This window comes from Sarcophilus harrisii, chromosome 4 (genome assembly GCF_902635505.1).
Source record: "Sarcophilus harrisii chromosome 4, mSarHar1.11, whole genome shotgun sequence".
Taxonomy (NCBI): Eukaryota; Metazoa; Chordata; class Mammalia; order Dasyuromorphia; family Dasyuridae; genus Sarcophilus; species Sarcophilus harrisii.
In genome coordinates, this window is record NC_045429.1 from 337295567 (window position 1) to 337319090 (window position 23524).

Here is a 23524-nt window from a genome sequence, read left to right on the forward strand (position 1 = left end):
ACAGACTATGCAAAGACATGGAAATAAAAAACTGAATCAAATCAGGCCAGTTCCAATGATCTTGTGATGAAGAGAGCCAATTGCACACACAGAGAGTACTGTGAGAACTAAATATAGATCATAACATAGTAATTTCACTCTTTTTGTTGTTTGCTTGTTTTTTGTTTTCTTTTTTTCCTTTTTTGATCTGATTTTTCTTGTGCAGCATATATTTGTGGAAATATGTACAGAATAATTATATAGGTTTAACATATATTGGATTGCTTGCCATCTAGGGGAGAGAGTAGAAGGGAGAAAAAAATTTGGAACACAAGGTTTTGCAAGGATAAATGTTGAAAATTATCTATGCATGTTTTGGAAAATAAAAAGCTTTTAAAAAAATGGAATCAGGAGTGTGGAGAACAGCAGGCAAGAAGAGGTAAGTTTGTCTGAGGAAGAATAATGTACAATCTGTCTAGGAATATTAGAAGCAGACAACAAAGACTTTCAGTGTCAAAAAGAAATCTGAGTCTACAGACAATTAGAGACTTCCAGAAGCTTTTTGAGTCAGGGAGTAAAATGTTCAAACAATTTTAACACCAAAATAAAAAGGCCTACAAATTAACATAAGAGGTTATTGTTATGAACAAAGGTTAATTTGGAAAAATTTCTACTAAATTCTTTTTAAAGGTTTCATTTGGTAATACCTCACTTACACTGTCAAAGTTTCTCCTCATTCCCAGTTATTTTTCCTTCATTACAGGTAAGCCTGTCATATTTAATTCCTTAGTGCTGATTCTTATTTACAAATTTTATAAAATCTCATCGATGTGCATATTTGATCAATTCTTGATCTCTTCACAAAGGTGGCATGAGCTAAAAATGTGTTGGTCAACAGCACAAATGGTTATAGGTTTCAGTAGACTGTTACAATCCCTTTATCAAGTAATCAAATCAATAAATGTTTACAATCAATTCTACAGGGACTATTCATGTTAACTGGATTAAATGGAAAGCCTTTCTACTTGTTCTAACTAGGAATTATCTTCTAAATACCCAGGATATCCTGCCTTCCTAATTCAGTTGCTTAGATAAATAATTCCAGTTATCTTAGGAGGAACACAACAAAATTTTTAAAAGTAATGAATTCTATTATCTATGTTACTTCAAATGGCCATGACAGAATATATGGACTCATCCATTTAGGAAAACTAAATGCCAAACATTACACACTAACAAAGTAGAATGTTCCTTTAAATAACTGTGAGAATTACATTATGGGGCCAAAAATGTTTAAGGGAGAAAACTAGTGGGGGAAAGATCTGTGATTTTAATGGTATAGGAAAATCCCAAAAAAATTCCCAGGACCTGAAGGTATAGTGATCAGTACCTGCTCTGCAATCTGTTTGAATGCCAAATAATGCCTAGAGAACAGAGATATCAAATAATTTATGTATCAGAGACAGGTTTTTCTGACTCTGAGAACAGGTCTCTATTCTCTGTAGTATTTTGGGGGGTGGGGGCACCAGGAAAAGAAAAAAAAAACTTCTCTAAAATGAAAACAGGAAATGTATGAGCATTGTTATTTATGTGTTTTACACCTAACTTTTTAGGGTCCCATTTAACATTTAAAGAAGGCCAAGCAGCAATACCTTCATTTTTCCTAATATTTTCTTTTCCCCCAAAATTTTATTTACATATATATATATATATAATATGAGAATTTGCATATCATCTCTGCACAGCAGCCATGCTGTATATAATTCCAGTTTTAGTTTATGTGACCAAAGAGAACACCTCTCATGTCTTCTGAAAATTCCAAAACTACTTTCTTATTTGTACCTACATTCTCAAAATTGAAGGGTGAGATAATCATTGGAAACAAGACTGAAAAATCAAGGTTATCTCCCTTTTGCAGATGCACAAAAACTGACTTAATCAATTTGAAAATAATTTGTATACTGCTCCAAAGCTTATAAAATGTTTTGGTCACAAAACAAGCCCATGTGCTGGACGGTACTAGTGTGCCCATCCTCCCTGAAGGCAAGGAAGTCTCAGAAGTGCCTTGCCTAGAGTGTCTAGTTATTAGTTCGTATCACAGCCTCAATTCAAACACAAGTCTCTGGACTTCAAGCCCAGGATTCTTTTCACTATACAATAATGGGTTCTCTCTTTTACCTAATGGTGAAGTCTAATTTAGAAACCCAACTTTTCCAGTTATCACTGCCACTACAAAATACCACCACCTACCAGGAGCCTGGGTCTGTAAATAGAACTGTATGAAGATGCAAAAAAGCAGTAATAATGATCATGAATATCATGTATAGAAACTTATGTAAAAGACCAACAGACTAAATATTCTGCCATTTAATTCACCTAAGCTTGTCAAAAGAACCATTTTATTCATCAGAAACAATTACTTAGAAATTAAAAAAAAACCACAGTTGACACAAACATTGAATTAGGTATAGGTATTAAAGAATGTGGTCAAGTCAGTGCTCTTGGCTACTGGAGATAGACATTATGATGCCAGTGGGAGGATCATATTCTTCAACTAGGATTTTATACTACCTACCACAGGATTTTCGGAAGACTATCCTGTTTCCACAAAAACGTATTAGAGAAACAGCTGGGTAGATTTGCAAAGAACATTGTCTTTGCATTAAGACTTCAATTTCCGCACTTACTGAGTGATGACCTTCGGTAAACTCACATAACTAAACAGTGCCTCAGTTTCCTTATCTGTGAAATGGAAATAATACTTTTGCATTCCTCTCCCAGGAAAGAGAAAAAAACCTTTAAAAAGAAATCTTAAAGCACTACAGAAATTAAATTTTCACTAGTTTAGTGCTTTTGCCCATCATTTATACCTTTAATAAATGTGTGGGGAATAAATGAAAATAGTACCAAAAAGAACATTCCAATTAAATAGATATTAAGTCTAGGTTTATCTGAGCAATGAAAATGACTCATTAATAGATAGCTTGACACACTGGACAAAAAGTTTTTAGAGGCAAGAAGATCTGGGTTTCAGTGACTGGTTGTGTGACGTAAGCTCAACAACAGTGGTTCTCAAAGGACAGTCTGAAGACCCCTGGGGGTCCCTGAGACCTTTTCATGTGATCACAAGGTCAAAACTATTTTCATAATAAAATTAAGATGTTTTTATTTCTACCACAGCAAATAGCAATAACTACAACCTATATAAATAGCAGCTCTTTGGGGATCTAGATTTTAAAGAATGTTTAAAGATCAAAATAGTTTGAGAACCACTCAACTCTCTAAAGACTATATAATATGTTGCCAAGACAGTACCACCCTGCATTGGTAGAGGAAATTTCCTCACCTGGGACTTCTTTATACCTGGGAAACCACGGATCTATTCCCTATCCCCCCAGGTCCTCTTTTGGTCCATAGGCATTTGAATTAGCACATCAATTCTCTTCTGGATAGAGCTGAGGATAACCCACCTTTTTCTGACAATCCTCACTGATGAGCTTGCTGTTATCTAGGATATCTGAGAAAAAAGATAACACAAAACTCTGTTACCTACTCCAACAGGAATCATCAACAAGGTCAATACAGGTCAATACATGACTTACTGTAAGATGTAGGGCAACGCTTTCCATTAAATCCAAATCTAGTCAGGGTCATGTCAAAATCAGAAATGACCTAAAAGTGGAGAAAAGAAATATAAACATTTACTGTCTTGACTTCACACTATGCCATTAAAATTTAAGTGTCTGTTAAAAGTCAAAACAATACTTAAGAAATGTAACTTCCATACAGAGCCTGGTACTGGGAAACAGAGAAAGGATATATAGCCCCTGTCTTCTAATGGTCACATAACAGTAGCAACTGGTTTGGTGTCCCTGGAGCACAGAACCTAGTTGCTAGAAGTCTCAATGCCATTCTAATGGGAAGAGTCTCTAAATTAAGAAATTCTGAGGTTTAAATTTCATGTATATTTTGGGACAATCTCACTATTGAGGCAAATTTTCAGGATTTCAAACTACCACTTTTTTTTCTTTTTGCTGTTTTCTCTCCATATGGAAAAAGGCAAGTCACAGTCTCAATGTTCTCAAGGCAAAGTTTGTTTTTTCTCCTCTTGGAAGGTAGGTGGTAGGCTATGGTACTGAATGAAGCCCAAGTCATCCCATGTGGTCAGTTGGTTATAAAAGGGTTGCAAGGTGAGGAGTATCAGGGCCTGTAACAGGAAGGAAGTAATTTTTTTTCCCTGGTAAAGCGCATCAGTAACATTCTCTTCTCTTTTTGGGGGGAAAGAAGGGGAGGGAAGTGTGTGGCACATAATTCATATAATCCTCATCTCCCCCCTCCCCCCAGGATCCTAACCAATGCAAGGAATACCTGTTTTCCTAAAAAAAAAAGAAAGATAAGGATGAAAATATTTAAAACAAAGCAACAGAAAAAAAATTGTTTTTCTCTTCCTATTGCCCCCCACCTGGGAAAAGAGGGGGGGACACATAACAGACATACCTGTAATTTGTTGGGTCCTCCCTTCCTGAGGGAGCAAATGATCTCCTGAACCTGCTGGGGGTGCCGCATGAGAACTGTAGCCTTCATCAGGTCTTTCACTTGCTCCTTTACCTGTTCCATATATAAACCCCATCCCACCCAGACCCAGACCCAACAGCAGCACTTAGAACCACCGACCAAGAACTAGAAGGGACCTCAGAAGTCATCTGGTTCCTTCAGTTTTCTCAGTTATAAAGCTCTGACCTCCTGTTAACAGGGTTCTCTTACCAGAAAAAAAAAATCTTGGGGACTGGGAGCAAAAAGATGGCAATGAAATAGGGGAGGACAAGTGAAGGGCCTTGACGAATTAGGGGTAGGGATCATTAATGACCCTTTTTCGAAGGCTTACAAAGCAAGAATCTGTTTTGTCGTGGGAAGGGAGACTTAGAGGGAACGTGGAGAAAAGGTAATGTGGAGAAAAAGGTATTAGGGCAGAAGCGTACAAGCACTACTGTGATATAGAGCATTTGCCAGAGAGGGCAGTTTGGGGGCCAAGGAAGGGATCTGTGAGGGGGGAAAGCTAAAAATAAAAGTGCAGGCACTACCGGAGGGGGGGGTCATGGAAGGTTACATAGAGGGACGCCCGGGGAAGAGGTAAAGGGGATGCTGGCGGGGCCCCACAGGGCATGGTGAAGGGGCTAAAACAGGTAGTCTAGAAAAGGCGCTAGGGAGCAGATGCCATAAAGGAGAATTATGGGAGATGATATAACAGAGCTGTAGTAAGGGGAGTCATGGGGATGCTAGAAGGGGCGCTGTGGCGAAGGGTCTGCGGCTGCTGGAAGGGCGCTGTGGGGAGGGGTCTGCGGCTGCTGGAAGGGCGCTGTGGGGAGGGGATGGGGCTACTGGAAGGGGCGCATGAGGCTAGCTGCTATAGGAAAAGGATCTGTAAGGTAGAAGCGACACGGAGGGAAGGCATTATAGAGAAGTGGAAGTGCTAGGAATGCTCTACGGGTCACAGAGGAAGCCTGGGAGGAAGATATTTCTACAGCAGGTTTTGCTGGGAGCTACAGAGGGTTCTAGGGTGGGGCAATGAGGTTTTAGAATAGGCCGGCGCTGGACCGAGTCGGGCTGTGGTGGGAAGGGGGAGGGGGCTTCCTTTTCCGAGGCCCCTCCCCCACCATTCCCCGCTACCTCTTCCACGTTCTCACCTCCTCCGCCATAGTCCTCCCGTCTGCTCGGGCCACGGAAGAAATAGCGTCCTTGAGAACCAACTGCGCAGGCGCCAGCCGCCTTCAGTCCGTGAATGAAAACGGAGGAGAGGGGAGGGGACAGGAGAGGAGCGGAGGCGGGGGCAATGGAAGAGGGGTGGGGCTGAGCAGGGAGAGGGCGGGGCCCGGAGGAGAGCCAGAATGGGAAATTTGAAATATATCATTGATGATCATCATAAAAGAGATTACCTAGTCCAAAACTCATTTCCCAAATGAAGTAACCGAGGCTTAGAGAGATGGAGTGACGTTGTCCGAGGCCACGAAGCCAGTGCTCTCTTCTTTTCAATACTCAAAAATGCCTCTTTGAGGGGCATCGGATGGAAGTGGAGCCAAGTGGAGCCAGATCAGGAGAACAGCTTTAAAAAGTTGTTTTGAGCTCGACTATGGTGAGTTTAGGAGTGAGAGGTAGGGGTGGGGGAAAGTGTTTTGGGGGGGGTGGATTTGGGGAAGAACCTCAAGACCTAGGGTAGCAGAAAGAAATTCTATTGCACGTACTCCTTGGTCCTCCAGCCAATGGTATCCATAGGGAGGGGCGGGGTGGACCCCCAAAGGGTGTCATCAGCCAATGGGAGGGTAGGAAGATAGGTTGCATCCCACAATAGCCAATCCTAGGTCTTGTTTCCAATACAAACCAACCTACCTTTATAACCCAACAGACACCCCTCCCGCCCCACCCTCTCACACACACTACTAAGACTTCCATCCCCACCGCAGCCTTCCCAGCGAATCCACCCAGTCACTCAGATCATCTTGTGGCTGAAGCAGCTATCCCTCAGAAAGCAGGCTTGGCCCTCACCCCCTTTCCTTTTGAGTGGGACAGAGTGAGTCTTACAGGATGAGCAGGCTTGTGTTCTTCATCACAGATGAAGATTATATTATTTTTTCCCCAAAACCTACCCCTCTTCCAAACTTGCCTGTTACTCTCGAGGCCATCACGATCCTTCCAGTCACCCAGGTTCGAAACCTGTGTCATCCTCTAGCCAGGAGAAGTTAGAATATAGTGGACCAGATCATAAATTTAGAGCCAGAAGGAATTTTAGAGGTCACTTAGTCCAATCCCTTCCTTTTACAGATGAGGAAACTGAGACCCAGAGAGGTGAAGATATTTGCCCAAAATCACACAGGGACTAAGGACTAAAGCTGGAATTGGAACCCAGCTCCTGGAGGCTCTTTGCACCACACCATGGTGTGGGGTGAAAAAGAGCAAGAATAGAGGTCCAGCTTGCAGGTTCCAAACTCTGGAGAATGAGGCTGATGAGCCACCATCCCAAATGATACATGCCCAAAAGACTGAAATTGAGAGTGGGCCTGAAAAAAACCTAATCAATTTAGCCTCTACTTTGTTTCCTTTGTCTTGGGTTTCCACAGAGCCCTGTAGTCTGGGGTTCAGATACTGGGTACTATGCTAAGTGTCTGCTAGAGGCAGACAATGGGGACAGAAGGCCTTGAACTTAAGGTGGGAAATACAAGAAGGAATAAGGGCACTACAGGGAATATATTTCAGGCTAGACTTTTTCTTTTTGGTAATTAAACCTGTTTGCTGCTGGCATAGTTCTGCTGCAGGTTTAAAGATGTCTAGGCTGGGGAGAAGAAAAGATTCTTAGCTTGTGTTAGGTGGTGGTGAGGGGGGGAGGTAAAAAGGAAGGATAAGGGGTTCCAGAACCCCAAGGCACAATCCTAACAGTGATCTCACTGCTGGCACAGGATTCTGGAACTTGGGAACCCTGTTGGGCCCCATTTGAAAGATGTAGTAGGGAAAAGGAGAGAGCGGCTGGCGATCGGGGCCCCCCCACACACACCCTCGGAGAACAGTTCCCCTCTGCTGGTCCCAGGGTGCCATGGAGATGGAGAGCACAGCGGCCTCCACGCGGTTCCACCAGCCTCACATGGAGAGGAAAATGAGCGCGATGACCTGCGAGATCTTCAACGAGCTTAGGCTAGAGGGCAAGCTCTGTGACGTGGTCATCAAGGTCAATGGCTTTGAGTTCAATGCCCACAAGAACATCCTCTGCAGCTGCAGTTCCTACTTTAGGTATTAAACATAGAAGCCCCAATGAGCTGGAGTGAAAAAGGGAAAAGGGGACCAACCAAAGCATTCTGGGTTGTTTCTATCCCATACTCCTCTCCTGATCTGGGCTCTCTCACTCTTTGACTTATTTGTCCACTGAAGAGGCATCTAACAGCAAGGGGAGACAAACTAGCTTCATTCTGGTTTGAGGGTGACCCCTAAACCACACTGTGACTTTCATCTCCACCCCTCAATTTTCTTCCCAGGCCATGTCCCCCTGCACTAGCCACTTTCTTGTCTTCCCCCCCATCTTGACCCCTTGGTGAACCAAAGGTTCACCAACTCCTGGGGGTCAGGGGTATCATACATACATGTTGGGTTCCCTACTTAAACCAAGATGTCAAAACCACTACTTCAGTCTCCCCAATAGAAAATTCCCTACCCCTTCTCACACAGGGAATCAAGAGGGTAATATGATGGATGATGGAGAAGGTTATCAAGAATTTGGGTTCAAAAGGGAAGAAGAGGGAGATTCTCAGCAGAAGTTTCTGGATTATTTAAGAAAAGAGGGAGGGCAAAAGAAACTAGGGACAGAACACTAACGCAATCAGGCCATATGGAAAACTGTTAAATACTTCCTCTCTATTATTTCAGTCTTCATTATAATAAGAGACCTTGATCTCTTAAACCTACCTTCCCTCTAAAAGAAAAGGAAAAGAAACAATGGGCTTTCCCTCCCTTACCCTTTTTGAAGTTTTAGTTGTATTGGCTTATTTAAAAAATTGTCTTCTGATGTTTAATTTTCATTTAATAGGTGGAATCCAATGGGCTATGGCCATTGTTAGTTTTCTCTCTCTCCTCAAATTATCTTATATTTTCCATTCAGCATACATGTTGTGTGCCCATTGCAAACTTCTGGAGGGCAGAGATTGCTTCATTTTTGTCTTAATAATCCCAGTGCTTAGTATGATGCCTTGCACAGGGCAGGCACTTAATAAATGCACGAGTTAAGTTAGGAGGCAAAAGACCTGGATTCTAGTTTTAAGTCAGAGAGGTCCACCTTTCTAACTATAGTAAACTACTTAACCCCTCTAGTTTGTTTCTCCAACATTGAAATGACGATAAAATCTATGTTAGAACAGTATTGAAAGTTCTTTGAAAGAAATCCAAAGGAAACTATTTATACCCTCCTGCTCTATTTTTAAAGCACCTTCCCTCTTCCTCTATGTCCTCCCTTTAACCCCATGCCATAAGTTTGATCTATTTATAGCAAGCTTCCCATCTCACTGTTTTAAGTAGTATCCCAAACTTTCCCCTCATTGGAGAAAAGAGGAAGACATGGAGAGACTGGAGAGAGATACCATTTTCTGTGGCTACTGTTGGTTTTTTTGTTTTTTCCAGAGCTTTGTTTACAAGTGGCTGGAACAACACAGAAAAGAAAGTGTACAACATTCCTGGTATTTCTCCTGATATGATGAAGTTAATTATTGAATATGCCTACACCCGGACTGTCCCCATCACCCCAGACAATGTAGAGAAGCTGCTAGCTGCAGCGGATCAGTTCAACATCATGGGCATTGTCCGGGGTTGCTGTGAGTTCCTCAAATCAGAGTTGTGTTTGGATAACTGTATCGGCATCTGCAAATTCACAGACTACTACTACTGCCCAGAGTTAAGGCAAAAGGCATACATGTTCATTCTTCACAACTTTGAGGAGATGGTCAAGGTCTCCGCAGAGTTTTTAGAGCTCTCAGTCACTGAGCTTAAGGACATCATTGAGAAAGACGAGCTCAACGTCAAGCAGGAAGATGCTGTCTTTGAAGCAATTTTAAAGTGGATTTCCCATGACCCCCAAAATAGGAAGCAACATATTTCAGTTTTGCTACCCAAGGTCAAGTTTAATTATTACTTTTAGATTTTCTTAACTACTCTCTTAGTTCCTTTATTCCAGGAGTTTCCCCAAGATCTATCCAGATATACAAAATAGTTGAATGCCAGCAGTATAAATGTTGCATGATCTGTATGTGATAATTCACCCAGCGCTACTTGTTCTACTGTTTATGAGAGATTTAATTTTCCCCTTGGGATGGTCATTATTTGACTGCTCTCTACTCTATTTTTCACTCCAGACACACATTGATATATAAACTTCATAATCCTAGAAACCTCTGCTGGAAAAAGAGGATGTGAGGTCAACACTGAAGACCCATTAAAATAAGTGCTAGTTTTTGAGTCAAAGTACTGTGCACATCAGGTCATATATTTACAGGTTGAATTGATACTCTAAGCTATGACATAGTGGGAAAAACACTGGACATGGGAGTCAAGATAAACCTGGATTTGAGTGCTGATTCTGACCCTTGCTCTGGTCAAATAATTCAAATTCCTTGAGCTTCAGTTTATCTGTAAAATAATACTTGCATTTTCTACTTCACAGGGTTGTCACAGGGAAAGTGCTCTATAAATCCTAAAAGTGCTATATAGTGAGCTATTACTATAGAAAATTTTAAGAGAGCAAATCACTAATTTTCTGGGATGGTTCTATAGTCTTGCTTAAGGACAGAAAAATTCTTGGGGCACCCAGTTCTATCTTGGCATGCAAATTTATGCCCAATTACAAAGTAATTCATGAGTTATCAGGTTTAAAAAAAAAAAAAAAAAAAAAACCCTGTAGTGATTCAATATAAGGCATTTTTAGTAATTATAGTTAGGGAGGTAGCTTGAGTATTCTTGCCTCACCTAAATGGTAAATTTTTTTTTTTAGGTTCGCCTGGCCCTGATGCATGCCGAGTATTTCATGAACAATGTTAAAATGAATGACTATGTGAAAGACAGTGAAGAGTGCAAGCCGGTCATTATTAATGCCCTAAAGGCCATGTATGACCTAAACATGAATGGACCCTCCAACTCTGACTTCACCAACCCCCTCACCCGGCCCCGTCTGCCCTATGCCATCTTGTTTGCAATTGGTGGCTGGAGTGGTGGGAGCCCCACCAATGCTATTGAAGCATATGATGCCCGGGCAGACAGGTGGGTGAACGTCACTTGTGAGGAGGAGAGCCCTCGTGCCTACCATGGGGCAGCATACTTGAAAGGCTATGTTTATATCATTGGCGGGTTTGACAGCGTGGACTATTTCAACAGTGTCAAGCGATTTGACCCAGTCAAGAAAACTTGGCACCAAGTTGCCCCAATGCACTCAAGACGTTGCTATGTCAGTGTGACTGTCCTCAGCAACTTCATTTATGCCATGGGGGGATTTGATGGCTATGTGCGTCTCAACACGGCTGAACGGTATGAGCCAGAGACTAATCAATGGACCCTCATCGCCCCCATGCACGAACAGAGAAGTGATGCAAGTGCCACAACCCTGTATGGAAAGGTAAAGAACAGGGGTGTATGGAATCTTTTCCTGCTATCCCACAGGCTTGGCAACAAAGACAAAACCTTGATATTAAAACTGGCCTTTCTAGCCCAAACTTTACTGCCCAAACTCCCTTTATCCTGATGGGGAACAGAAAATATGGCTAAAACATGCTCTAATGGTTTAATTAATAATTATCTTTTTTTATTAAATTTTTCAGTACTGACTGCACACAAAGCAATATAGAAGCTTTCTGCAGTCTGGCAATGGTGTCAAGGGTCAGTGAAATTGTAAAAAGGTGAGAAGTGGGATGAATAAAAAACAGGGGCTAGGTAATTCATACACAGTCTAGATGCTCAGCCCCTGAAAAAGAGTGGACTAGTAATATTAAAAAATATTAATGGAGTAAAATATAACTTTCAGTAAATAGAAGTAAATCAGCTGGCTATAGAAGGCTTATTATGCCTTTTCCCAAAAACTAATTGGAATAGCACTTAATATTTTGTTCAATATGAAAACATTTCTGACCCATTTTTATTTTATATTTTAGAGATTTTGTATATTCCTCTCAGCACTTTAATTGAGTACTGACATATAACAAGCCTCAATAAAGTTATTTAAATAGTTCAAAAACAAAACTAACAACGCAAACCTTGGCACTGAAACTTTGGCATTATCCCAGTGAAATGGGTTTAAAGTGCCTGTGGAGAAAAGCTCAGTGTGGAAAAGGAAAAAGAAGAAATTAACTATGCAGGAACCCAAGTTGGATGAAAAACAAGACAAATAGAATGGGTAATAAAAATTAATTTATGCCTTTTCCCATTGGAATTGAAAGCCTCTAGAATAAGCTACACCATGAGAAATCGTGTACTCGGGGAATATTTAAGCACAGACTATTTTCTCTCAGTGGGATGACTTAAATGAATTCTTGCCCCACAAGTAAGGACATGGGTGAGCTGATGTTGAAGCCCAGGATTTTAAGATGTACAGCATTGTCTTCATGGTAGAGTATTCTTTACTCCAAATGACTGTAATCGTCACTACAGGTAATTCTGTTTAAATAGGTCTACATATGTGGTGGATTTAACGGAAATGAATGCCTGTTTACAGCAGAAGTATACAATACTGAGAGTAATCAGTGGACTGTCATAGCACCCATGAGAAGCAGAAGGAGCGGAATAGGAGTAATAGCTTATGGAGAACACGTATATGCGGTAAGAAGACAGCTTGGTTAGTCTATCAACAACCATGTTAAGTTTAAAATCTAGCCCCACATTTTCCTATCATTTAAATGACCTAGCCTCGCAAGCTGGTTCTTAATAGAAGGGAAATATTCTATTAGGAGGTAATGGAGGTAGATGAATAATCAATAGGACAGGAGTGGCTAAGTCTACGTGTAATAAGCCACTCTTTTCCAGCTCTTTTAAAAAACAGAAGCAATGGTTACCAACCATTATTTCCTTGCTTGTCTACAGGTAGGCGGCTTTGATGGAGCTAATCGACTTAGGAGTGCAGAAGCCTACAGCCCTGTGGCCAACACATGGCGCACAATCCCCACCATGTTTAATCCTCGTAGCAATTTTGGCATCGAAGTGGTGGATGACCTCTTATTTGTGGTGGGGGGTTTCAATGGCTTCACCACTACATTTAATGTTGAGTGCTATGATGAAAAGACTGATGAATGGTATGATGCTCATGACATGAGTATATACCGCAGTGCTCTGAGCTGCTGTGTGGTACCAGGGCTAGCCAATGTCGGGGAATATGCAGCTAGACGGGACAACTTCACAGGATTAGCACTGCGAGATGAAGTAAAGTATTCTGCTTCGACAAGTACCCTACCTGTATGAGCCTCTTCATTTAGCTAATAAAAAGTCTAAGCAATAAGTATTAATTCTTTTTTTAAATAAATGCAGTGCTTAAACTTGGAAGAGTATTGGAAAATGTTCCACTTGAGGGAGCCAGGGGTAGGGATGAAAGGGATGGGAGGGAAAAGGGCAATTATATTTAGCAATTTACACCAGAAAACGCAGTATGAAACAGACCTAAAGAAATAAGTTTATTTAATTAAAACAGTTACATTGAAACAATTAGTGGGATAGCTTAACATAGAATAACAGATATTTTACAATATTCAGTCTCATATAGCCCTAAACACTATGTAATTCTAACTAAAAGGGAGAGGTCATTTAAAAAAAAAAAAAAAAAAAAGATCTTTGCAGTAGAATAGGGGACATCAATACTGTAAAGTCCAAGAAATTAACCTTATCTATTCATAAATGTCAACAAGCCCTAGGTACACAGATCAGTATGAGACTATTTAAACATCTAACAAGGTATACTTTTTAAATATGTATGTAACAAAATAGGATTAAGTTCTGTATAAGACTACTGTGATATTCATACTTTTACTTAAGCTATTTATATTAGATGAACTCACTATAGCAAAAAAAAAAATAAAATAAAATAAAATAACTTCAAAACTTAAGTACTACAAAGGCATTCTCAACAAAGTGCAATAATCGTGGATATCAAATTGAATCTTCCACAGTAAAGTAATAATCACTATAGTATTCTAAAGTGGTTTAGCTGTATTATATTACTTACTGTAGAACAGCTCTGTGTCCAGACCCATGGTCTGCAGTAAGCATTACATAGTGGTAAAGACAAATTTCTAGAAATAATCATTGGTAACTGACAAAAAAGGTTTGTTTTTTACATACCTACAAAGCACCAAAATAGGAGTGTGTTCACAAGAGTTTAACAGAGTGCTGTGTCAAAAAGCTTGATGTGTTAACAAAAAGTGTAAACAGACTCTCAAATATCCAAGAATAAAAAAAAAAAGCAAAAACTGTAGCACCCCACAAGCACCATTTAGTCTAGAATAGGCAGAGATCACACCTTGCTTCACAATCTCTTACACTTTAAAATACACATGAAGCACATTTTGGTGATATAATTCACAAGCAGCTTTTTCTCTTACAAATGTGGCTAACCTCACATTTATTGAGCTAAATTTAGGGACAGCACAAATAAAATTTAAGTCCCTTTAGTTAAGCCTATTTAGACAAAAGCATCTATGAAGGCACAAGTCCACTGTGCCTAACAAAACTTATTACTATTAGAGAACCGAAACAATATTTGGAGTGTTCTAGATACATGTTAGTCAAGACATACATGGAGAAAAAGTGCCCTGGAAACTACTGTCTCACAAACAAGAAGAGGTTTAAAACCCTTCAATATCAATTTTATTTTTCTAATCCCAAACCTCTACCCTATCTAGTCAAGCTGGGTTTTTTTTGGTCCAACAAATGCCATATAAACCTAGCTGATCAATAAAAAAAACCCTCCAAATCAATAAAGCTTTAAAAGTATTGAGCAAAAGATTTCATTTGGCAGAATAAAAAAATCAGCATAAGTTGATTATTTTGTTGAAATGCATAACACTCACCATGCACAATGAATAACTGCAAGTGAGAATGTGTCACACACTAAGCTCATGGCTGACATTCACAAGACAAATTACTACAAATTTAACTTTGCTTTTTAATCATAACCTAGAAGGAACATGCAATTATAAATGACCTCACAAAAGATAGTCATTGACCTTTTGGCATAATTAGCCAAAATACTCGGCTTCACTTTACGCTGAGTATTTAATTTTAGGTGCTTAATCAACAAACGTGAAATCTATTACATTTCAGTAAAAATATAGGAAGTAAGAACATTCTTTTTACCCACTATCATATCAGTTCTTGATCATTTTGTCTACTGCATTTCAAAATGAATTTAAGTTTCTTTTAGTCTAAGATTTCTGAATGTCAGCCTTGAACAGATATAAGGGAATTTGGTTTCTCTCTTAACTGGTTAGTCACAATATTCAGCAACACAAACTAATGTCAAAAATAACAAATGTGATTTCATATCTGAATATTAGAAGCTAAATGCAAGAGTCAGGAAAACCTGCACACACCATGCAAATGAAGGACTTACCCTTCCTTTTAGCCGGAGCCTAGGCTGCCTACCTGCTAAATTGGAAAATGACAGTTTTAATTCAAATGAAAAATTTGTTACAAGAACTAGAAGCCTAATTTTTAAAACATTATTTAAATGTGGATGACATTCTTCCTTACAAGTAATCCTATGATTTTTTTGCAAGGCTTGAGATAAATTGGTCACTCCAATATCACAAATAAAAGGCCTATACCTTTCTAAAGAAGTTAGCAGAAGAAAAAATAATTTGAATTTTTAAAAATCAAGTAAAGAGAACTTAGTAATAAGCTAGGTCTTGTCTATTCAACAACAGTTAGAGACCTAATGTAATGCAACACTCTTTAACAGCAGACACCTTCCACAGACCAAGCCAAATTTTAATTGTAGTTTATCAGAATGCATGCTACTCTTTACAAGTCTACAGTCTTCCCCAAAATCATTACATAAAAGTTATGTTTAAATTACATTTATGTTTATATTTAACTGAAATCAGATTTGGTTTCAATGACCCTAATCTGGAAATTGCTTTGAAATTTAAAATAACTGGACACCCCACATTTCTAGCTGTGCTCTTTTCTTTTAACATTTAAATATTCACATACCTAAGTAAAGATAACTGGTTTTACTGAACCATATGGTGTACTGGAAAAACACTGCAATTGATGGTAAACTTGTATAAGGTGTTATTGGCTAACAACCGTCTTTTTGGCAGCTTTTGACTTCATGGATCACTGCTGATCTGAAATGTAGACTACGAAACTGCAGTCTTCCAGACGCAAAAATGACATTCTCTGAGAAGAAAGAGTGCACTGGATCACTGACTTAACCACTAGCCTGATACCACAATGGAAACTAAACCTGTTCTATTAATCAGTAAGAGACCAACCTGAGTACTATTCTGCATAAAGGGAGTTTTATTTTAGAGAATAAGATAGTGAATAAAAAAATTTTTAAAAGACAGGAAAAGTAAAGAAAGTAATAAAGAATATAAAATTTTTAAATGAGCTATAGTGACAATTTCAAAAGGTCAAAAATTATGTACTCAAATTTGGTATTTTAGGCTCAGATAACATTTTCTCTCAGTCTGTGGCAACAGGTTAAATGAAGATTAGGAAAGTTGGGAACAGGTTAAGGCCTTTCTTTAATTATAGTTTAAAATTTTACTTCCCATTTAAAGAAAAAAAAATACAGTATATACCTCTTAGGAATGATTTGGGGAGGAAAAAAACAATTTGCACAACAGAGAATCAGGATTGAAGGCATTATGTGTTGATTGTCACAGGCATATTTACATTATCAAACTTGCTCTAAACTACGGCTTGAAACCTCCGAAAATGTAAGTTCTTCAACTTTTCAAATGCCTTTGATTTTGAGTGTCATGAAATATTTTTTTCAGTTTATACCAACTTGTATTCTTTCCAAAGAAATCTACTCCATGTATAGAACATTCTCTGTATGTACATAGCTAAGAAAACAGAATAACTGACTTTTTGCCAGCTGCTTTCACCAAATTAGAGTGAATTTAAGTCTATGATAGTTGCCAAACAAATTTTAAAAGTTCAAAAAAAATGTATTTTATATATGTGTGAATTTTCTACCAATAACCCCTATTATAAGTAAACATGGTAGTGTTGATAAATACATATAAAGTATCTGCCATAGAAACATCCTGAAGTCATTTCACTGAAAAATTGTGCTTTCCCTTTAAAATTTCAGTCTGCCCAACTATTGCACGTGCCTCCTCCATAAGAGAACTAAGTGCATAGACACCAATCTTCCCTTCAAATTTAACCGTTCAGGAAAAGATTAAAAGTAACATAAGAAAAGTGCAAATAAAACTGGTGCTTAAAAGCACGTTCAACAGTAAGTCCTTAAGACAAAGGAACTTGGGATGTAGAAAACAGTCAAATGATGGACATTTGATTTTCCTCACACAGTAAAATCTCTCCTAAAGGTCTTTATTTGACCTGGCTTCTATATGATTTCAAGGAGAAGGAAAACAAACTATCCAAAAGGCTCACATTACCCCTCTATTTTCTTTGAGTTTCCCATTCTTCGATATTTATAAGTACAATTTATTTATACGGGATAAAACAATCTACCAATTCAGATACAAATCTGAGTTGCCAACATACTACTTTTTTTCAAGTAATATGTTAAGACTGTATGTGTTCAGCTTCATTGAGATGGGTGTTACTGTGTACAGGAACCAAGACCTAGCATTCAATCTGAGAGCGTGGCATCCTCCGCAAACTTAGTGCATGTCGATGTATTTCTTGCATCTGTCGTATTCTGTCCTTCTGCCACATTAAATTCTGGGGCATGGGGTATCTCTGGCTACCATGCAGGCACCTGTAGGGGATTCTCACATGGCAAGCAGTTGCCCTGCAACGTGGTTGTGGCATGGGAGGAAGGAGCATCCACCGCTTTCTCTCAGCACAATAACGATAGGCTTCTTTTCGATATTGCTTGTCAATATCATCACTATTTTTCCAGCCTCCAATGATGAAAACATCATCTTTGTAATAGCAAATTGCTGCTCCTTCTATGCTAAGGACTTCTGGAGGCAAGCTTTCAAGAATCTCATCAGATACTCGGCCAGAGATTTTTCTCTTTGCCTCTTCATTATCTAGAGGATAACTCTTTGGACAGCATGAGGCTGTGTGGTAAAAGTTTGTACTGGCCACAGACATCTGGAAAAAGCAGTAATTGTCAATAAGTGGCAAGGAATCCACATCTTGCCACTGCCGAGTCTCTGTGTCATAGCGGGTAATAATGGCCCTTAATCCATCTTCACTGTCACTGTCCACAGGGGTACGGGCAGCAATATACACAAATCTTTCTTCTATAGTGACTGCTTTGACATCACGAAGAATCTTTGGTGCTGACTCCAAGTTGTGCCATTTATCTTGCTCAGGATTATATACAGTTACATCCTTAAAACCAGGACTAAAGTTGCCATGTCCTCCAATACTATACAGTTTTCCCTTTACTTCTGTGAGGCCAAAAGAATGTTTTCTTGTCATTAAATTACAAACTTGTTCCCACATATTTCGATTTGGATTATATCTTTCCACTGTTTTGGCAAATCCAGGTTCCATTGACCCAGCAACATATATGTAAGATTCTGTCACTGCAACAGCATGTCCATCCAAGTGATTATGAATATGTGGCAAGTTTACCCACCTGTCTTCATCAATAAAATATCCCACACACTCACTCAAGTAGTCCCCTCCTTCTGACACACCACCAATCACCATAATCACATCCATATTCTGCCCATACCTTGGCAGTAATCCAACAGGGGACACTGAATGCTGCAGATTACCAGACTGTAAATTCTCTGCTCTTAGAGCATGGCTTTCCACAGCTTCAGAGACTAATTTGACACAAGCTTCACTAATGGATACCAGCCTTTCTGATTTTACATGCCGTGTAAGATAAGTAGGTTTCATCTGTGATAATCTAAGCAATTTAAAAAGTTCTTCAAAATATCGCTCCCTCTCTTCAGCATTTCTTTGAACCCACTTCAAAACAGTTTCAAAGAGAACCTCTTCTGAATCAACTGTAATTTCCAAGTCTGAAAGCCAGTCTCGAATGAGATGAAAAGGTAAAGTGTAGAATTCTTCATCCTGAATCACTTTATAGAAATTCCTTCTTATCATATCTGCAGCTTTCAGAGCAAGTTGACTCAGGGTGTACATATGGGCTAAACTATGGATAGCCACACAATTTGACAGATTCAGTTTTTTCTTCAGAAATTCTCCACAAAATTCTTTTAAACGAATCAGTAAGAACCTAAAGTCAAGCACAGACAAAAGGAATGATTCAAGTTAATATTTGCATCTGTACAACATGAATTTTTGTCTATTTCAAGCTAATTTGGCCCAAAGTTAGTTCAATTTTTGGGTCATGAAAAGATCATAACAGAAAAAAGCATGGTCTGGGATTAGTGAAAATACTGCAACTCAAAACATTAAGTACCTTCCAAACACTGTTTAGAACCTGAGGGATACAAAGATGAAAGATATAAACCCTCTCCCTCCAGGAACTTGAAATCTAATAGGTATATACACAGTGATGATACAAGTTAGACTATAATAAGTACACAGAAGAGGGGCAAAGTGCTTTTTGTGTGGGATATATGGCAGCGGAGAAATGGTTCCTTGGTAAATGCTGGTTCCTGTTATTTGCCATTTAATATATACATCATTTAGCTTCTGAATAACACATTTATTATAAAATGGAACTAAGTGTAATGGAGCACATTATTCCCTCCTAAGGGCCAGTAGATCCCTTGAATTTAAGGGTTCTGAACTGCATTAGGGCAGCAAGTATGGCATCAAAAAATAGTGCTAAGAAAAAAAGCTACTGGGCTACTTACAGAGGGAGAAACTAGCATATAATGGAAAAATGGAATAATTTCATGCTTCATGCCTATCAGTGATGACATTAGCTCATTAGTAGCCATTGCAGTGCCACCCTAAAAAGGGAATCCCATTGTCCCCCACCAAATAAAAATATACAAGCGTTTTATAGTGTCTAATTCACAAACCTGTTCTGAGACTCAAATGGCAATAGTAATGGAAGTCTTTGCATGTTATAAAGTACTATACAAATATAAGTTATATCCACTAATCTAAAGGAAAAGATTCAATGTTTATTTAAGATAAGAATTTTTATCCTAGCGCCCATGAGAAAATTTTAAAAAGTGCACGAACTTGGTCAGGGAAAAAAATCACAACTTCATTACTAAGCTTTAAACTGAATTTCAGCACTTTAATTATTTAAAAACATTCTGAGGAAACCATAATCTTTAACAGGTTGCCAAAGAGATCTAATCAGCCGATCTTAAAAATGGTTAAAAATCATTTACTCACGCAACTCAGAATAGGTTTTCAGGAAGAAACAAAATCAGAGCTAACCCTTTGAAGAAAGTGAAACTTTTCAAGAGAGAAAAACATTGTGAGAGTAAGGAAAGTCTGATGGAAGGAACGATCCAGGCATATTTGAGCAAAACCTCCTTCTAAAGGTTAATCCAGGAGAATATGAACGTGAGAATAGGGGCTTTTTCATCTTTGTATTCCGCACGCCTCCGGGTCAGTTTGGCTCACTAAATAACAAGAGCGTGCTTTGGGATCAGAGAGCTCTGGGTTCTAGGACACAGACTGGCTATAAGGAGAAAAATAAAGTCACTTAAGCTCTCAGTATTCTAGGGCGAAGCAAGTCAAAGACTAAATTGCAGAGAAGAGGCAGCACTTTCTTTGCCGATAGCTCCACACCTAAGGCCTCTTCTCCCATCTTCCCCACCCACCCTTCTCTCCCCCTTTCTCAGGTCTCCCCCTTCTTGCAAAGCTCACGCTCCCAGGTTTCCCCTTACGCTTTTCTTTCTCCCCACCCCATCTCTCATTCCCTTCTCCCCCTGCCAGTCTTTCTCTGCTGCTCCGGCCCGCGCCCTCCCGGCCTCCCCGCGGCCCCGCCTCTCACCTGTCGGCAAGCTCTAGGACCTCGTGGACGCTGCCGGTGCTGACGCGAATGCGACCGGTGTACATGTACTCGATGACGGCCTCCACCGTGTCAGGCTCGGGCCCGGGCTCCGAGCTCCACTTACGCATCTCAACCCGGCCAGAGCGGGACTCGGAGAACTGGCCCGAGAGCAGGGGCGTGAAGTACTCGGTGGCGGCGGCCAGCACGGAGCGGTGGGCGCGGAACTCGCGGCCGCCGGCGCCGCCGAAGCACAGCGTGATGTCGCAGAAGAGGCCCTGGCGCCGCTGCTCGTTCTGCCGCCACGACAGCTCCGAGCAGTGCGTGCTGCACTCGAAGTCCTCCGACTCCGGGCCTGGCTCCCCGCCGACCACCTCCGCCATGGAGGCGAGCCCGGCGCCGAGCCCGGCCTCCGCAGCCACGCTACCGCTCATGCCCATACCTTCCACTCCCAGCCCCACGGGCCCGGAGACGGCTGCTTCCACCCCCTCCATCTCCACCACTTGCAGGGAAGCGGCAGCAGACGCAGCCATGTTGCAGCCGGTCCGCCGTTCGCTTCTGGTGCGGTTCCTGCGCAACGCGCGAAGGCAGCTGGGAGAACTCAGCCGGGAGCCCTGCGAATGCGCACTAGACTCCGGGGAAGGCGAAGAAGAGTTCGGAAGTCGGGACCGAGGAAGCAGATTGCGCATGTGCAAGGCTAGAGGATTAAGCCTAGCCACGAGGAAGAAAGGAGCCGAGGCTCGAGAGTTTGGCGAGCCCGCGCCCTTACCTCGCGTAGAGACTGTTAAAACAGTTAGGCGGGGCGCGGGGGAGGGCTCGCGCATGTGCCGTGCGCTCTTTTCGCTGGCGAAGAGGAGGAGAAATTCTGAAGCCTGGGCGGGGAAAGTAGAGTGCGCATGCGCAAGGATAACGGATTGAGACGGCTTCCAATAAGAAAGAAGCCGAGGTTGCAGAGGCTGGCTCACGCCCTGCCTACAAATTGATGGAGAGGGGCGAGATGCGAGGGTCTTGCGCATGCGCCCTGCTAATTCCGTCAGCCTTATTCTCTCGCTCCCTTCTACCCCGAAGTGAGGGGGGGGTTGTTTCTTCTGACTCTGACCTCCCTGCATCTACCAACATACCTATAACAGCTCAAAGCTCTTTAAAGAGGACCCTTTGATCCTCTAGGATCTATTACCCCTATCTTTTTTTTTTTTTATTTAATAGCCTTTTATTTACAGGATATATACATGGGTAACTTTACAGCATTAACAATTGCCAAACCTCTTGTTCCAATTTTTCACCTCTTACCCCCCCCCCAACCCCCTCCCCCAGATGGCAGGATGACCAGTAGTTGTTAAATATATTAAATTATAAATTAGATACACGATAAGTATACATGACCAAAACGTTATTTTGCTGTATTACCCCTATCTTGAGGAGAAAACAGGCTGAATGAAGTAAGGCGAGCAGCCATCCAACTCATCATCCAGAATGTCATGGAGATAACGATGGGTCCAGAGAAGGGCTCAGGTAGTAGTCTGCGGCCAGTTTGGGCCTCTTTCCTAAAACACATCAGCTGGAGCAGCTATGAGCCCTAGGACCCCCCCAGTCTTATCCCTCCCCCCAAAAAGGGAAGCTTTGGAAAGGATATCCTTTAGGAGTAGCATCTCTCTACAGAAGTCGTAGGTCCTGTTACTCAAGATGATGCAATTCAGACTACATTTAGAAACGGTCCTTTTGCCCTCTGCTCTCCGAGTAACCCCCAACTGAAAAGGAGTCCCATTCTGCGAGGGCCCCTCCACAATGCTAGGGCCTCGAGAACAGCCACCGCCCCTTAAGCAGAGTCTCTAAGGCCTCTGGACTTAGATACTGAAAATGTGAATGCCTTCATTCAGTCGACTGGTTCCAATTTCCCGTGCAGAGCTTGTGGATTCCTTGAAAGCAGACAATCGGCTTTCACCTTTCCCTGTATCCCTAGCTCTGAACATATCGCCTGGTACCTCGTAGGTACTCCGTAAACGTTTGCCTGCTTGTGAACGAGCATCCTATGAGGAAACGCGCACGTCTGGTCGGAGTATTTGCTTTGAATCTTTCCAGGTTTCTCAAGGGCTGGCAGACCCAATCAAGCTAGGAAGAAAGCTTGGGTCACTGACTTAAAGACAAGACTTTCAGGCCAGGGGGGATTGGTTAACTGAGAGTGAAGTTGAATTTTCCCCCTCAGTTAGCCGGTTACTTTGTGAGAAGGGAAATTCCTTCCCCCGGCTTTACTTTTGATAAGTTAACCCTACCAACCAATCAATCAAAAAATTGGGTGGAAAGTTTGTGAAAGTCAAGTTTGTTTGAGGTTGCAATGCGCGGAATGATTCATGTCTTCTGGGGATAAATATAGCATCATATTAGGTCAGGAATGAAAGAAAAGTGTTTCCAACTAGGAACTGCGCTTTGTAAGCCTGAGCCCGTTTTCTTTTGGAGTTTGTGGGTTTTTGTGAGGGAGTACTTTTGGAGGATGCTAGTTTTGTAAGTAGTGTTCTTAATACAACACTTTAGTAAATAACCCTTTCTACTCAAGAGTGATTAACTAAATTGTTTTTCAATAGATAATCTAGGAGGGAAGAGGGAAGGTGAGACCTTGAGCCTTAGGCATTACAAAATTACCCTTGATTTAAGAGGAGATGTAGCAAGTCAGCTTGAGCTCTAGGGTCTCATGAGTGAAAAGAGTGTTGAAGATTTGATGAGTTTACAAGATCCATACAAACCTGTTCTTGTCAGGAGGATAATACAAAAACAAACACTGGAAATGCAAGGGGTTCATTTATTTTTTTTTCCATAAAAAGCCAACACTCATTCTGTCTTGATGAAGTCCTGGATAGCTAGATGGGCATTTGCAAAGAAAGCCTGAATCATTGTAAACAATCTAGAAACCTACTTACTACTCTGAGGCAAGCAGGAAGAAGCAATGGTAGCATCGTT

General features: G+C 40.8%; 3 protein-coding genes across 10 annotated transcripts in view; 1 reads left to right on the forward strand and 2 right to left on the reverse strand.

The window, feature by feature from the left end:
* Positions 1–6057, reverse strand: part of NT5C3B (5'-nucleotidase, cytosolic IIIB) — a 19931-nt gene extending 13874 nt beyond the window's left edge. For 2 of the 5 annotated variants that reach the window (XM_003768212.4, XM_031966270.1), the window contains exons 1-5: positions 5913–6057; positions 5664–5745; positions 4477–4587; positions 3582–3651; positions 3450–3496 (exon numbers count right to left, since the gene is read on the reverse strand). In XM_003768212.4, coding sequence (XP_003768260.2) covers positions 3450–3496; positions 3582–3651; positions 4477–4587; positions 5664–5745; positions 5913–6037 — 435 coding nt within the window. In that variant the 5' untranslated portion in view covers positions 6038–6057. Of the gene's footprint in view, positions 1–3449; positions 3497–3581; positions 3652–3995; positions 4187–4476; positions 4588–5663; positions 5746–5912 lie in introns of those variants that run through there. The other 3 variants (XM_023502334.2, XM_031966271.1, XM_023502335.2) reach the window with 3 other exon arrangements.
* KLHL10 (kelch like family member 10) lies at positions 6023–16020 on the forward strand. Of its 4 annotated transcripts, none has more exons than XM_012548283.3 (6): positions 6411–6544; positions 7428–7755; positions 9133–9622; positions 10496–11113; positions 12160–12309; positions 12571–12982. In XM_012548283.3, the coding sequence occupies exons 2-6, from the start codon at positions 7562–7564 to the stop codon at positions 12943–12945; spliced, it is 1827 nt and encodes a 608-aa protein (XP_012403737.1). In that variant the 5' UTR covers positions 6411–6544; positions 7428–7561; the 3' UTR covers positions 12946–12982. The 4 variants fall into 4 exon arrangements, with proteins under 4 accessions (XP_031822126.1, XP_012403737.1, XP_031822124.1 ...); XM_031966264.1 differs by lacking the exon at positions 6411–6544 and adding an exon at positions 6602–6678 and having other exon boundaries at positions 7556–7755; XM_031966266.1 differs by lacking the exons at positions 6411–6544; positions 7428–7755 and adding an exon at positions 6023–6109.
* On the reverse strand, positions 13131–21736 carry KLHL11 (kelch like family member 11). The gene is made up of 2 exons (XM_031966263.1): positions 20576–21736; positions 13131–18886 (listed from the first exon to the last, which is right to left on the reverse strand). Exons 1-2 carry the CDS (start codon positions 21679–21681, stop codon positions 17305–17307), a joined length of 2688 nt encoding a protein of 895 aa, XP_031822123.1. The 5' UTR covers positions 21682–21736; the 3' UTR covers positions 13131–17304.
* Between the last annotated feature and the right edge of the window lie 1788 nt (positions 21737–23524).

Excerpts from the sequence above, each read along its gene's own strand:
- KLHL10 (XM_012548283.3), top strand. The coding sequence starts at position 7,562 with ATGGAGATGGAGAGCACAGCGGCCTCCACGCGGTTCCACCAGCCTCAC. Across the intron at positions 11,114-12,159 it reads CCACAACCCTGTATGGAAAG|GTCTACATATGTGGTGGATT; the intron begins GTAAAGAACAGG and ends CTGTTTAAATAG. Across the intron at positions 12,310-12,570 it reads ATGGAGAACACGTATATGCG|GTAGGCGGCTTTGATGGAGC; the intron begins GTAAGAAGACAG and ends GCTTGTCTACAG.
- KLHL11 (XM_031966263.1), bottom strand. The coding sequence starts at position 21,681 with ATGCAGGGAGGTCAGAGTCAGAAGAAACAACCCCCCCCTCACTTCGGG. Across the intron at positions 18,887-20,575 it reads GTCCTAGAGCTTGCCGACAG|GTTCTTACTGATTCGTTTAA; the intron begins GTGAGAGGCGGG and ends GCTTGACTTTAG.